The sequence below is a fragment of the Cryptomeria japonica genome, chromosome 10 (assembly GCF_030272615.1).
Source record: "Cryptomeria japonica chromosome 10, Sugi_1.0, whole genome shotgun sequence".
In the NCBI taxonomy this organism is placed as follows: domain Eukaryota; kingdom Viridiplantae; phylum Streptophyta; class Pinopsida; order Cupressales; family Cupressaceae; genus Cryptomeria; species Cryptomeria japonica.
In genome coordinates, this window is record NC_081414.1 from 409480651 (window position 1) to 409496581 (window position 15931).

Here is a 15931-nt window from a genome sequence, read left to right on the forward strand (position 1 = left end):
AGGAAGACTACGCTGAGCTTCATGGCATTTTGGCTAGTAGACACTGTAGTTCCCTTAAAGATAGGGATAGACTTGCTTGGTCCCCAAATCCTAAGGGTGTTTTTACTGTTGCCAGGGGGTATCGGGAGCTGTTGTTCCGTCGCTTGGAGGGGAGGGAGGTGCACTGGTGGAAATATGTTTGGAACAATGTCTCTTGGCCAAAGTGTAACTGTTTTGCTTGGACTTTGGCTTTGAATAAATGTCTAACCTGGTACAATATTCACAAGCGTGGGTTCCACGGGCCTTCCATCTGTGTTTTGTGTGGTAATGGAGAGAAGGATTCCTCTCACCTGTTCTTCAGATGCCCTTTCTCGGTGTTGCTTTGGCATTATTGGTGGGGGGTGTGGAAGCACCCCTGTGTTCACGTGGATTCTTTGGTGGAGTTTTGGAGCATTTTGGGCAGGCCTTCTATTTTGTCCTCTTTTCTCCAGACTATCTGGCACATTGGGCCCATTTCATACTTTGGCAGATCTGGCTAGAGAGGAATAGGAGGATTTTTAGGGAAGTCAGACTGTTAGTTCAGTAAGTGTGGAATAGAATCATTGGCATGATCCAGGAGATGGTGGAAGCTAAATGTGAGGTGAATTTTCCTCTAGATAGAGGAGAGGCTGATATTGTGAGTAGGTTGGGTTTGCAGAAGATGTCTCCTGTCTCATCTTGTGTCGGGAGAGGTAGACGTGCTAAGCAGAAGGTTCAAAGGGTGGGAAGATGGTTGCCCCCTTAGGATGATTCCATTAAGATTAACACTGATGGCTCCTCTCGGAGTAATCTGGGTCCTACTGGGATTGGGGGTGTTGGTAGGGATTGTATGGGGGATGTGGTTTTCTTCTTTTCAGTTCATAAAGGATAGCAGTCTAATAATTTTATGGAGGGACTAGCAATTTTCTATGCCCTGGAGCGTGCATATGAGCTGGGGTGGCGTAAGGTTATCTGTGAATCGGATTCGCAGATTATTGTTAATCTGTTGATTGAGCAGAAGGTGAGTGGGATTAATTGGTAGTTGGCAGGGATTGTGCACCAGATTTTGCAAATTAGTGCTATGATGGAGAGGGTGTCTTTCATCCACATTCCTCGTGAATGGAATAGAGTTGCGGATTGTTTGGCTAAGTGGGCTTCGGAACATGGTGATGCTTGGAAAGTTGAGGGTTGGGAACATCTTTCCCCTAATTACTGTCAGGACTTGCATAAGATTTTTGCTGAGGATATGGATAGCTATGAAGCTGGGTGATTTTTGGTTGGGTTTGTTGTTCTCTTCTGGAGCCTTGTGGCTCTAGTTTTCTTGTGTAATGCTGGTTTCTGATTATTAATAAAGTTGTTACCCCTTTATTCAAAAAAAAAAATTAATATGAGATTTCTATATCTTAAAAAAACTAATAGAAGATCAAATTTTAAAATCATTGATAGTGAAAATAAAATAAAATAATTTAATATTTTTATTTCAATTATCTAAATTTTTAATGTAAATTATTTTATATAAACTAAAAAATTATCTTTAGAATAATTTTAAGAATTATTATATGTTTAAAAATGTTTATAAAAAAAAATAATAATAAAAAATAAATATCTTTAATTGATTTCTTTTTTTCTTTATATTTTCTAATTTATCGCCTCTTCTTTATATCTTCTTTGTTTCTATTTTTTAAATCCAAGACGTGAAATCGTGGAGCATTGCTAGGCTAGTAAATCCTTTGTTTTTTAAAAAAAAACTATTTTTTCTTTTGGATAAGAATAATAAATAAATGCAGAGTAGTTGGTATAATGGAAGCTTGTGCATGCCAGGGCGGAGATGGCATCTTATTCTTATATGGATTACTGTGCTAGTTAATGATGCTTTGTTGTCTAGCTTAAATAGCCCTGTGTGATACTTGTATACCTTTATTTTATGAAAGCTTTTACGAGATATTCTTTCTATAAAGAGTATTTTGTTTTCTGTGAGAAACATATCTTTTTCCTGAAAGCCATGAGAAAGGTTTACAGAATTTTCTGTGGTAATGTATTTTCTTGTTTTCTTCATATGATTTTATGAAAGATTTCTTCATATTTTTTTCCTTCAAGAAAAAAATTTAGAGGATGTTCTCTAATAATGCATTTTCTTGGCTCTGTGAAATATTGGTGATTTGCCATGCAACATGAGCTGTATTGCATTTGAGTGGTTTTATGAGTGTAATGTGATAAATTTAGTTTTGTTAGAGCCTTCTTAGCTGGAGTTACTTGAAGTTAAGTGTTAGTGGATTTAGGCTTTAAATATTATATTCCCTGTTTTTGATGATTTTCTAAATTTATGTTTTCTTATACGGATTAGTGGCTTCTTTAGCTGTGTTGTTGAGTTGAAAATTGTTCTATCTCAGGCTTGTAAAATTGTTGCAATTTTAGATTCTAGGTTTTAGGCATGTGGAAAATTTGAAGAAGGTGATCTGTTTCTTGGATTTCGTACTGTGTTTCTCCTTTCTTTGACACTATTTTGTTGTTGCTTAGTTTTGAGTAGCTGAAATTTTCCGGAAGGAAGAGTGCAGAATTTGGCTAAAGTTTCAATGTCTTCTGTGTTCACATCAAATTAAAAAAAAATGGAAAATAAAGAGAAAAACCTAAATGTAAGGTTTCTCTTGGCTTTCTACTGGTGATTTGAATAGCAGATGGAAAATTTCCCCAGATTTCCCCAGGTTTTAGATAGGGAGGCTTCTTTGGTTTTAATTATTTGGGAAATTATATTTTAACATTATTTTATGTGAATTCCTCTTTACCATGCTCTTTCTTGAGCAACAAGACTTAATTCATGATGTACAGTGAAATTTTTAATTTTTACATAAAGACATTAGAAAATCGTTTAATTTTTTTCTTGCTTGCATTTGATATGTCGGCTGTTTTAATTTTAATGAAAAAACAAAAAAAAAAAAAAAACCCCAGGAAAAAGCATACGAACCAATCACAAAAATCTAAAAATAGAAAGAAAAATAATATTAATAAATAACTTACCTTAAACTATAGGTTAAACTATAAAATAAAAATCCGTCACAGTTTTCGAAGCAAAACTAATTAAAAAAGTAAGAGACTGAAAACATTAGTCTCCGCCTATAGATAGGCGGGACTAATAAGATCCCTTGCAAGGTACATAGCATATATTAATAACCTTTTTAAAAAACAACTTAAAATCTTGCACAACACTTGAGTCCTAAAACTAATCCGGCTTTCCTGATTTTAATACTTCCACTCTCACTTCTACATTGATCAATTGTTTGGATGGATTCGAGGGAGTCTCAGTCATAGGAGGGAGAATAAGGGTGGCTTGATGAGGGAGAACGACTATAGGATACCTCTCCAGGTGCACCACCTCATATGGATGGCGGAAGGCCACATGAGGCCAAGAGGAATGGTATATCTGCTCTTGGGCCTAGGGTAGAGGATCGCTTCAGGCACCCTATCATGTCTCCTTATGCGAGCTCCGTTTTGATTGAATCCAAACAATAAATTAGATAGGTTGTATGACTAAGATAATTATGAATATATGATCTTTAACCCTAGTAATGGTTGATCTTGTGAATTGTATCTTCAATATTTGTCTAACTTGATTGTAGGATCTCAACAAGGATCTATCTTTCTTTACATCCTTTGGGTAAAAGTTATATCTCTAACTATATTATGCTCCCTGTTTTATTGAATTTGTGATTCTGGGGCAAAATATAGAGTAATCCAAAAATGGGACATTACAAATTTGCAGTTGCTTGATGAAATGAAAATGGTGGCTTTGATATGATGGTTTTAAGCTGGGGTTTTCATTTTCATAGGGTTTGAAAAGTGGTAAGGTATCCAACCAATAGTCATTTGATGCACATATCTGCATACCTTATCTTACGTTCTCTACATATATTACTGTTTAAAAACATTGCTCGTGCATTGCTATCAATATGTTTACAGCACCTTGCTCACATATTTTTGCTATTTCGACTATTGCTTTTTAGAAAATGCTATTATCAGTGAATCAATTCTGTTGGTGTTTGCCTTGAATAACGTTCATTTGATTTACCTTTGCTAATAGACATTTCTTTGTGCAGCCCAATAACCTCTTATTTTTGTTCTCATAAATGGTACATGACTGTAGGTACATACCTCAGAAACCATCGTTTGGGTCAACAATTGACTGGAGGAACTGCATTGTCTCCAATAGAATTAGAAAAGGCAGAGTCCAGTTCACCATCCTGGAAGGAAATGCTGGAGCTTTGTACAACATCTACCAGGGATAATGTTCTCTCATCATCAATTTTGAAGGGGCAAAGTAATGTAAGCTTTCCAAGCTCAAGTAATATTTCTGAAATATTGGATGATGAATCAACAGCTGATGCGTCACCTAAAACTCAAAGAAATGCACTGCAAATTTCTTCAGAAGAGTTTAGGCATGGGATGACAGAAAAAAAGATAAGCCTCTAATTGCATGTGATTTTTATTTTTATTTTCCAACATTCAATCTTTGCATTTTCTTCTCCATAATACCAGTGCCTATATATCTCTATCTATCTGCCTGTCTTTTATGCCATACATCCTCTGATTGATTGCAATATCTTAAAAGGATTTTCTATAACTTTGTGATGTTGAAGGCATTTATTGCATTATGAATGTTGTGAAAATCTCAATACATCGTCAATTGGATGGTTTGGTCTAGATTCTGTGAACAAAAGGGATGCATATTATGGAAGTTGTAATTAAGATTTGGGTCAGGTGTCTGAAAACATGATACTGAGAAATTCTGAGAAATGTAAGATTAATAAATCAAATGCATCGTTCCTAAGAAAATATAAACAGGTCACCCCTATGTCAGAACCTATACAAACTTAGATGAATATGATAATGTGAGCTGACATTGTGTACACTTGCAAAATGCAATTCCGTAACAGGCTGGATTGTTACCATAGTGAAACTAACAGTAATGTTCAAGCTATACTAAGTAAATAATAAATATGCATTAACCATTAAGAAATGCATTGCAATGTATTTATACATTTGAGGACAATCTTTTGGTGCATCTATTTCAACTTTCTTTGGGCGGTCATCAATATGTGTGATTTAACGTTCAGTAATACTTGTCAATGGTGTTTCCTGATATAATGGAGGAAGTCATTTGAGAAAATATAAGACAATTATACCTTCCCAATAAGTGTTGAGAAATCTAATATTGATAAATCAAATGTATTGTTCCTAATAAAATGAAAAGGCATCACTCATATGTCAGAGCCTGAATAAAATGTGGATGGATATGATATTGTAATTTAATAAATTTTGTACACTTCAAAAATGCGCTTCTGTAATTAGCTGAAAATTAGCCATAGTGGAACTTGCAGCCATATTCAAGCTAAGACTAAGTAAATATGCATTATTCATTACAATAATTGTACTGCAATTTTATCATGCATCTATTAGATTCTTTCAGCAGTCATCAATATGCGTGATTTAGTTTAAGCAATACTTGCAAAGGGTGTTTCTTGATAATGTGGGGAGTGATCTAGGAAAATAAAATTGGTATATCTGCATAATGCAGGGAGTGATTTGGGGAAAATAAAATTGGTATATCTTCTTGAAGTCCTCTCTTTATTATAGGGTATAGAATCTATAGATTGAATTCGGATGGTGAAGCCAGATGGCTTAAGTTAGCTAGGGCCTTATGGCCTCTCATTTGAAAAAGTCAATTCATATTTGTTGTCAAAAGTTGGGCATGTTAGATGTAAAATATTTTTTTTTTTAAGACTGCAGGAATCAGGTAGCCCCCCTATAAACTGCAGTGCGTTGGGTAAACTTTTTAACATGACCAGTAGCACTGGCACAACACACCCTCTTGTAACATTCGGGCAATGGGAAGATTGGACCGCGTGACCTCATGCCTACCACAGGAAGCTCTTGCCAATCAAGCCAGACCCCCGCCCCAGATGTAAAATAATTTTAGACATGATGTTAGAATGCACTTTTTATACGTTGCTTGTGTCAATGATTTGATAACACATTAGTTATGTCTAAAAAGTAACTTAGAAATAAGTTACAATCATCTTTAACTTCCCCATTCAATAATAAATCAAGCCACACCAAACCACACCAATTAAAGTGTGTACCATCTAATTCTCTCAAATTCTGTACATTCATTCTTCCAACATTTGGTATCAGTGCAAGAAAGGTCCAAGAAGTGTTTGCTGATTTGGAGTGAGGAAGCCCTTCAAGATGGTATGCTGATCACAAAGAAGATTGAAGAGAGAAAGGCAGAATATCAAATTGCCACTCACAAGTCATGGGACAAATTTCTGTGAAGGGCCAACTAAAGAAGGGGATGACAGTTGTTTTAAAGAGAGCTGACTAAGGAAAGGGCTGATCCCTTTATTTAATTTTATATAGACAGGCCAACCTGTGTGCAAAGGTCAACTTGTCAAAAAGATGGCTATTGAAGATTTTGAGGCTGATCTGTCCAAAAGTGAGGAGGCTAACTTGATCTCTGTAAGGCTGACTATAAATTGCTTTTAAAGTTTTCTGTTAAGCGTTGACTGCTATCAGAGCCAGATTTAATAAAAAGGACTGCTATCAAGGGATGATTTTCACAAGTTATCGAGAACTGATATTTTTGAAACCCTTTGCATTTTTTTGTGCAAACATACAAATTTTGTACCAATTTTAGTGAAAAAATCTTGGATTAGTCTGCAATTTTTTGGTTTGGAAATTTTCCTATAAAACTTAGTTTACAATTTACATAATGATGGTCAATATATACAATATTATTTCGCTAAAGCCCAAGAATTGATAGGCCAAAAGTTTAATGTTTGGAGTCCCAAAATAGTAAATACTCACTATTATTGAGTTTAGGAATTGTGATAGAATTATCTTAGAAATGAAAACCACAATGGCTTCAAATCTTCCAGATTTGGATAACACTTTAATTTCTATCCTAAAGGCTTTTTTTTTTCTTTTGTTAAAAACTTAAAACTATCTGTTTCTGATGATTGATTCTAGATGGTCGGAGTGCCACTTTATAGGTGATCTTTGGAAAAGTGTAAAAAACAAATATCAAACTAAAAGGTAAGAGTCTTCGGTCTTTGAAAAACCTATTTTCATGAAGTTGGGTGAGGGTGAGTCATTTTCATAGCATCTACTTATGATGAAAGACCTAAAGGATGAACTCTTTGTTGTCAGTAAATTAGCAGATGAAAATGATATGGCTGCTTTGGTCATCAACTCTCATATATGAAAAAGTCAATTCATATTTGTTGTCGAGGATAAGAGGCATGCAGATGTCTGAGTCCAATATTGTATGATTTGAAAGTGCACTTTGTTGCACAATATAAGGGTGTTGATGTGTATTTTGTACACGACCAAACACAGAATAAAATACCCAGAGGTATCTTATCCTCTCTTTAGTAAAGTTACCGAATGCTGAAGATATCGCACAGAAGGATCAATCGGCGAAACTTCAAGGTTCTTTTACGTAGGTTCTCTACTCGTGGATAAGTACCAGTGGTCGTTGTGTTTACTGTTTTTCAAGGGGCCTTACGTACTTTCAGAGAAAGCTTGTTCATGTGACTACTTTTCGAAAGAGGAAACAGGATTCTCCTAATACTAACAGATTTTCAAAAAGATCAAAAGATAAAGGATTCAAGGAAGAGATACTAACCCTAAGAATGACTTAATGAGGACTAGTCTTGATAAGATTCTACCAATTTCAGTATTGCCAAGAGGTTACAACTCCACCGGAATTGGTGCAATCTTCTAAGGGGATTCAATGATTTTCAAATCACTAAAGGGGATAGATACTATCAGTAAGATACATATCAATGCCTCCAACAATGATTGAATTCTTAAACAATCTCAATGTTTCCAGTTGACCACACAGGGCGTTCTTATAATCAGTAAGAAGCTAGTGGTTTGGAATGTGAGTCTTATCGAAGATCAGGCACAACATTCGTCCTTCAAACTTAAAATTTAAATGCTATCTCTACTAAGAGTGATATAAGAAGATAAACAACCATGAAAGTAGCCACAAGGATTGCAACAAAACACCATAACTTCAATATTTCATTGATCGCATAGCCAAATAAACAACAATTGCTCAACTTTCTCTTTTCACTACTCAATTCTTTGCTACTAACAAAATTAAACTTGCTTCTCTCCAACTTTCTAACTTTTCTCACCCTTCAAAATGAAATGAGTGAGGGCTTATATAGCATCCTCAAATACAATGAACGGCCTAGATCAAAAGAAGATCGATGGCTGAGATTTTGACACCTAAACCCTAATTAGGGTTTGTTACAAAAAAAGACCCCATTTAGATAAACATTATCAATCCATAGCCAATAAGAATTGACACAAATAACGAGGAGACATAGACCAATAGGAATTAAGCTGCCACATCATTTTATAACAACTTTTCATCTAGAACTTTGTTCCCCTTTCTATGCTCTTTTCTAGCATATTCAATGAATCTGGACGTGACCGCCTCAATCTCAGCAATGGGAATCTCAGGAATATTCTTCATTTGTTCTTCCAAGTGAAGAACTTGATCAAAGGCAGTGAGAAGAGTTGTCTCCCATCCAAGCTCCACCTCTTTTGTTTTCTCAATCAGGAACATAGTAGCATGCATATGATTTCGCTGCTCTTCAGTGACTGTGTTCTCCTCTTTGCAAAAGATGATCCTGATCTTGTCTTCCAATTCTTGGATGTCTACATCCGTCTCGATATCAATTCTTCTGCCAAGGATCGTACACAATACCTCAAATACCTTGTCTTGAATAGGGTGGATAGTTCCCTCAACTTGGCTACACCTAGAACTGATATCTTCGAAAAGAACTTACTTTATCTGGAGCAAAGTTGACCACTGCAGAAGACTATGGGCTTCTCCACTCATTATCTTCTCTTGTGCTAGAATTTGTCTTGGTGTCCTTCTTATCACTTGCAAGACCGGGATGACAACCTCTCTAGTGTGAGCAAATGCATCCACAGTTACCAATAGATTATGGATGATCTCAAGAACTTGGATAGCACGGTGGACCGTCTTCATCATCCTTGTTGCAAATTCCATGGCCACCTTGTAAGATTCATCAATCCAAGAACTCATGAGTTGGACCAAGCTCTTTACCCTTTTCGCCTCATTTATTGATTCAAGAGGAAGTGCATGCAAAGGAGATATTGCTGGATCTTGTCGTCTCAAAGGTTGATTAAGATGGCTAAAATAATTTCTCCAAGCACTCACCTCCTTTTCTAGTTTCTTATTCTTTTCCATTTCTTCTTTGAGTTTGTCATTAAGTGCTTTCAGTGAATCAGTTGCTTCTTCCATGGCTTGCACAGTGGTAAGTGGACCAAGATCAAATGTTTCCAGATCGTATTCTTCTGCTAGAATCTCATCCTCATACTTGTCCACCACTGGTGTAGCTATCTACACTTTTCTGGATCCTGTCTCATCTCTAATTACCTTTGACATCTTTGTGGCCTTCTTCTTTTCTATTTCTTTATGAGAATTTCCTATGAGGCTTTCCAAGTCAAATACTTGTTCTTCCTCTTCGACCACAACTACCCTTGTCAACCTCTCTTTTATCCAATCTGGAATGATAGATTTCCTTTCCCTCACTTGTATTTCTTTAGGCAGAGGTCTATCTTCCCTGAAAGGAGATGTTGCTTCATCATCATTCTTTTCTTCTTGTTGCTCATTAGCACCAACCTGGGGAGATTGACTCGATGAATGCTGAGGTGTCTGTCCTTTTCCTTGTTTATCATTTTGTACCATGGATTCCATAGACTCATCAATTTCATACACTATCTGCCTCTGATCTTCTCCTTGACTTGCTTCTTTTTCATGCCTAGAAGATGTGCTTGGTGGGCGATCAGGATTCATTTTCTGCTTCTTCTTGGAAGGCTCTCTCTTCTCAGGTACTTCTTTCCTCTTTGAACCTTTAGAATGAGAAGTATTCTCACTCACACTTGCCTCTCCTTCTTCTGGTCTTGTTTCCAAGGTGAATGTCATAGATACATTCTGCTCCTTCAACTTTTGATGCTGTACGTCCACCCATCTGCGAGTGCAAGATAAAACGGGAGCCATCAAAGCTCTTAGGTCTAAAACCTTGGGCTCATTCCAATCTACCTTCACTTCTTTATCTTCCTTCTCATAGGATGATTGGAGGTATCTACCAGTGTCCTGGGCTTGATCGGCTACTCTATAAATTTTGCATTTCCTGATGAGATCCAAGGTTAACCTGGAGTGCATCTTTCTTTTGACTTGTACATCATCCTGGACATTCATCCAAAAGTCTTCCACTTGAAACTCATGTTTGTATTTCTTCCCGATTGTCTCTTCTATATGACCATGAGGATCAAAATTATCCCTTGAGGCAAAGGATGTGAATGAATATAGAGATAATTCCTTCTCCGCATCTTCCGCGGCCTGAGTATAAGGACACACTTCAACTGAGTTCCCTAGTAGGATGGGTACGAGAATTCTATTTCCATGCTTGTGTCTTGATGCCTTTGCCTAAGTTGCCAATTGCCTAGTCACGTCAAGTAGTATTATCTTGTCTGTAGGATATCTCAGCAACATGTAGGGAGGTGAAGGACATCCATGAACTCTGATGTATGTGAATTTTGGAAACTGAATGAACCATGCACCATGCTTCTTCACGAGCTCCTGTGCATCCAGAGACAGTCGATTGCGAATCCCTCCTTGCAATGTCCTGGTGATATACATCGTGAAGGTGTCATTGACTAGCTTGTAGTCACTTACTGGCGGATGATGCAGTTGAACATAAGAATCACAAACTCTTATTTCTCCGGGTCCTCTTCCAACAACTCCTCTGTGAGGTAGTCTTGCATACTCAAAACCTCTGATCAAGGCATATATAACATATGAACTCATGTGAAATGACTTGGTAGGCTTTAGTCTTCTCAACTGCACGTCCAGGCAGTTGCTAATGATTCTAGCCCAATTGAGCATTCCCTTTCCTTGGACGATCAATTGTATGAAGAAGAACATCCACTTGTCGAAGAAGAAAGCTTGAGAGGCACCCGTGACCCGATTGAGCAAGGTTATCAAGTCCTTGAATTCTTCTTGGAAGTCGATTCTATGCGGTGTATTGGGAATCTTGTTCAAGCGAGGTCGACTTTTGAGCAACCAATTCTTGTTGATGAAGTTCAGACAGGAATCAGGATCATCCTTGTAGATAGACCTAGCTCCTTCCAAGCTCTTGTAGATCATGTCTTTATGCTCCGGGAGATGAAAAGCTTCGCTTATAGCTTCCTCTGAAAGGTAGGCTAGGATAGTTCCATCCTCGGCTACGATCGTCCTTGAGTGTGAATCATAGTGCCGGGCACACTCGATCATCAACTCATGACACTTGACTGCTGGAGGGAAACCTGCAGCCTTGATGATGCCACTCTCAATTATCTTCTTTGCAATAGGTGACGGCTTGCCGATGTACGGCGCTTCCCGAAACTTTTTCACATTGAAGTTTCCTAGATTGGTGTCTCCGATATTGCTCCACTTGGACACGATCCTGGTCTCCAATTCATCATTTTTCTGATCCTCCTTGATGAGAGCCTGTCGGGTAGTGGATCCTCCGGCCTTGGGGGTCGTCATTTGATACCTACACAAAAGCTTAAAGTTAGGGTTTGAGCATAATACCTTAAGGTATGGGATTTAAGTCCTTTCAAGGAAATAACTAAATATTAATTTGAAAATAATGTGATAAATCCTAAAATTATGAATTTTTAAATTAATATTAATTGAGAATTGAAATCAGATTGTACAAGACTTAGATTTTCAAAGGATTGCTATGGAAAATCAAACTAAATCTTGAATAAACTTTCAAAAATCTGATTATACATACCTCTTCCTTGATTTTTTTAGCTATCAACCTTGAAAAATGAATGAAGGAAGAATGAGAATTTGCTGGACAAAGATGTTTGATCTGAATTTCTTGTCCTCTCTTTGATGGAATCAATCCTCGATCAGCCTTCAAGAAGAAGTTCGCCCTCAACCAGCCTTCAAATATCTTCCAAAATCTGGAAATTATCCTCCAACATGCTCAATTTCGCACCTCCAAATCTGCTCTTCAAGTTCGCACAAGGGAAAATGAATGAATGATTTAAAATTGTCAAAACACACCTCCCATATATAGGGCGCTCACCTTGCTTTGCCTCAAGGCCGACTTGAAGGCTTAAATAAATTGAAAAAACTCCTCCACAAGCATGGCCGACTTGTTTGCAAAGGCACAATAATGAATTTTGAGCGCTCAAATATGATTTTTTAATTTTTTAAATTAATTTCAAAGCTAAGGTGGATTCTTCATTTATTTCAAGGCTTAGAAAAGTTAACTGATCCATTTATAAGTGCCTCAATTTATGTGAATTTGCCTTAGTCTCCCAAATGTGTTTAATTGGCAAATTTAATGAAAAACTATAGGCCATCTTAACGAATGCTAAAGCTTGATCAAGGCTTGATGAATTTTCATTCTCCTTAGGCATTAGAATATTCATAGTTTAGGTCTCTCCGAGGAGGCTTGTTTGAACTTTTTGTCTAGGCTTGTTTACTTCATTAATCAACATCCTTACAACCTAGATTTGCCATCTTTCATGTTCTTGTCATCATAATTTTGCAACTTGCCTTCGACTAAGTCTAAACAAGGTGAATAATAGGTGTCTTTAAGGATTTCGCCCTGGACCCTTTGGAAGGGTCAGGAGCGATTTTCTTGATTAGGCCTCAGTTACCCCATTTTCTTCACTTCAAAAACCTTTGGAAGGCGAGCATACGCTTGTTTTGGCCTAACAAAGCCTAGGATTTTGATTTTTTAGCCTTTAACATGGGTAAATTAGGTGAAAATGGGAATTTCGCTCTGGACCCTTTGGAAGGGTCAGGAGCGAAATTCACCCTTTAGGTCACAACTCACCTTTGCTCGATCAACAACCTTCTTTAAGGCAATCTCCAAGGTCCATTTGCCTTGACCATTGACTTGGCTCAACACCATCTTGAAGGAAACATTGCATTTTGGGAATTTTGCTCTGGACCCTTTGGAAGGGCCAGGAGTGGAATTCACCCTTTAGGCCTAATTTTCAATCTCCTTCACTCATCTAGACTCCCTTATTTTGAATCCACTTCTCAACTTGGCAATATGGGTTTGATCCTCACAAGGCCAAAAAGGTCAAATTTGCTCAAAAGCTTAGCTAGGGACAGGACCTATCCCGAATTTCGCTCTGGACCCTTTGGAAGGGTCAGGAGCGAAATTCTCATTTTAACTCAAAATATGCATCATTGATGGTCAAAAATCTTTCCAAGGAATTTCAAATAGCCTCTTTCATCTTTGTTTAGGCCTGACTTCACTCAAGTTTTGAAGGAAAAGGTGGTTTTAGGGTTTTTTGCTCTGGACCCTTTGGAAGGGTCAGGAGTGAATTTCTTGTTTGTAGCTCCCTTCTTTATCATTTCATCTTGAATTCTCCTCACAAGGAAAGGAAATACTTCTCTTTTCTCATCCAACCTAAGGTTGATTTGATTTTGCAAGGAGAAAAAGGTGATTGAAGGATTTTCGCCCTGGACCCTTTGGAAGGGTCAGGAGCGAATTTCCTCCTCTGGCCTAAAATCATCACTTTTGGAGACAACAATCAACTCAAAGGCAATCTCAAGGGCATCTTTCACCTTGGTCTAGGCATGGTTTAGCATAAATTTGAAAGGAATAGGAAGATTTTGGGATTTTTGCTCTGGACCCTTTGGAAGGGTCAGGAGCGAAAATCTTGACTTGAGCTTACTCCTTCATCATTTGTCCTCAAACAACTTCAATCAGGTCAAGAACACCTCTCCCCATACTCATCCACACCATAAAGAGTGAAAGTTGACTTGATTTTGTAAGGAAAACAAGGTGATTTTAAGATTTTTGCTCTGGACCCTTTGAAAGGGTCAGGAGCAAAAATCACTTTTTAGGCTCAATTCCTTCATCTTAAATGGTTTTTAGCAACTTAAAGTCACTCTCAGGAGCAACTCCTCCTTGATTTTACCTTAGCCCACACTTGATCTAGCACAAAATTGATAGCAAATAGAGGTTTTGAAAAAATTCGCTCTGGACCCTTAGGAAGGGTCAGGACCGAAAATCTCATTCTTGACCAAAAATCATCATTCTTTCAACTTGAAACTTCATTGCAAGGTATAATCTCATCTTTCATCGCCCTAGGAACAAGGTTTTAAGCCCAGGAAAGGTCAAAAGGGTAGGTTTGTAAGGAATTTCGCTCTGGACCCTTTGGAAGGGTCAGGAGCGAAATTTCCTTTCCTGGCTAAAATCCTTCATTTTCATAGCTACCAAACACTCTTAAAGGCAAGGTCAAGTTCATTCTCCTTCTCATTATGCCTTGGACATCAAATTTTAGCCAAACTAGGAAAGAAATGCATCTTAGAGAGATTTTCGCTCTGGACCCTTTGGAAGGGTCAGGAGCGAAAATCTTGACTTGGGCTAGATTTTTCATTTCTCCATTTCAAAACAACCTCAAGAGGCAAAGACAAGCTACTTCACTTCCATCCACGCCATAAAAAACCAAGGACTTGACCTCCTTCAATGCAAAAATAAGAGTTTTTAGGAATTTCGCTTTGGACCCTTTGGAAGGGTCAGGAGCGAAATTCACCCTTTTGGTCCAAAATCCTTCACACTTCAATGCTTCCAAACATTCCAAAGGCTACATGATGTCCATCCTTCCTTTCAAGGTACCCTGCAAATCAAAATTTAGTCAAACTTAGGAGGAAATGAGCTTCAAGAGGGTTTTCGCTCTGGACCCTTTGGAAGGGTCAGGAGTGAAAATCTCATTCTAGGCTAGATTACTCACTTTTCAAACTTCAAACCACCTTAAGAGGCAAAATTAGATCATTTTCCACCTTAGGAACAAGGTTTCAAGTCCATTCAAGGCAACAAATGAGGTTTATGATGAATTTCGCTCTGGACCCTTTGGAAGGGTCAGGAGCGAAATTCTCCTTTAGGCCAAAATCTTGCTCTTCAAAAATCCACCAACTCCATCTCAAGGCAAGATCAAACCAATTCATCTTCAAACATGCCCTAGAAACCAACACTTAGCCAAAATTGGGAAGGAAATGTGGGCTACAAAGATTTTCGCTCTGGACCCTTTGGAAGGGTCAGGAGCGAAAATCATGATTTGGGCTTGACTCTTGACCTTTTCAACTCCAATTCTCTTTGAGAGGCAAACATAGATCCTTCTTCACGCATCTCCATCAAGATTCTGACTTTAGCCAAGAGAAAAATGAGAGTTTTCAAGAATTTCGCTCTAGACCCTCTGGAAGGGTCAGGAGCGAAACATCTTCTTGACTAAAATCCTTCATCTTTCAATCTTTACAAGGCTAGAACATTCAAAAACATCACCAAGCATGCCTTAGAAACCAAAAACTTGTCCTGAATAATGAAGAAATTGAGGTCTTTAAGGATTTTCGCTCTGGACCCTTTGGAAGGGTCAGGAGCGAAAATCACTTCTTAGGTTGATTTTCATCTTCCTTTCAACTCATTCTCACACAAACTTGGCCAAATCAACTTCCTCTTATCGCAATCAAGACAAATCTCCATTATACTGGGTCTAGGTGAGGTCAAACTAGGTTTCAAGGTCAAAGGAAGGCAAAAAAGGAAGATTTCGCTTTGGACCCTTTGGAAGGGTCAGGAGCGAAAATCTCCATTTGGGCTAAAATCTTCATTTCCCCAAGGTCTAAAAACTCTTCTTCAAGGCAAAAAATGTATCAACTTTCTCAATTACGCCTTAAAAGTCAACAACCTTGGTCATATCTTTCAAAACTCCTTCAATCATCATCAAGTGCATTTGTTCATCAGTTTCTAAAATCACCACTTCCATCTCTCTCTGACCACCGACTCTGCTCAATCGACTCAGACCTGGATGAAAACAGGACTCT

General features: G+C 37.7%; 1 protein-coding gene across 4 annotated transcripts in view; it reads left to right on the top strand.

Moving 5' to 3' along the window:
* The window catches only part of LOC131038474 (calmodulin-binding transcription activator 4), a 209216-nt gene that overhangs the window by 107639 nt on the left and 85646 nt on the right, over positions 1–15931 (top strand). For all 4 annotated transcript variants that reach the window (XM_057970913.2, XM_057970910.2, XM_057970912.2 and 1 more), the window contains exon 7: positions 4136–4314. In XM_057970913.2, coding sequence (XP_057826896.2) covers positions 4136–4314 — 179 coding nt within the window. The remainder of the gene's footprint in view (positions 1–4135; positions 4315–15931) is intronic.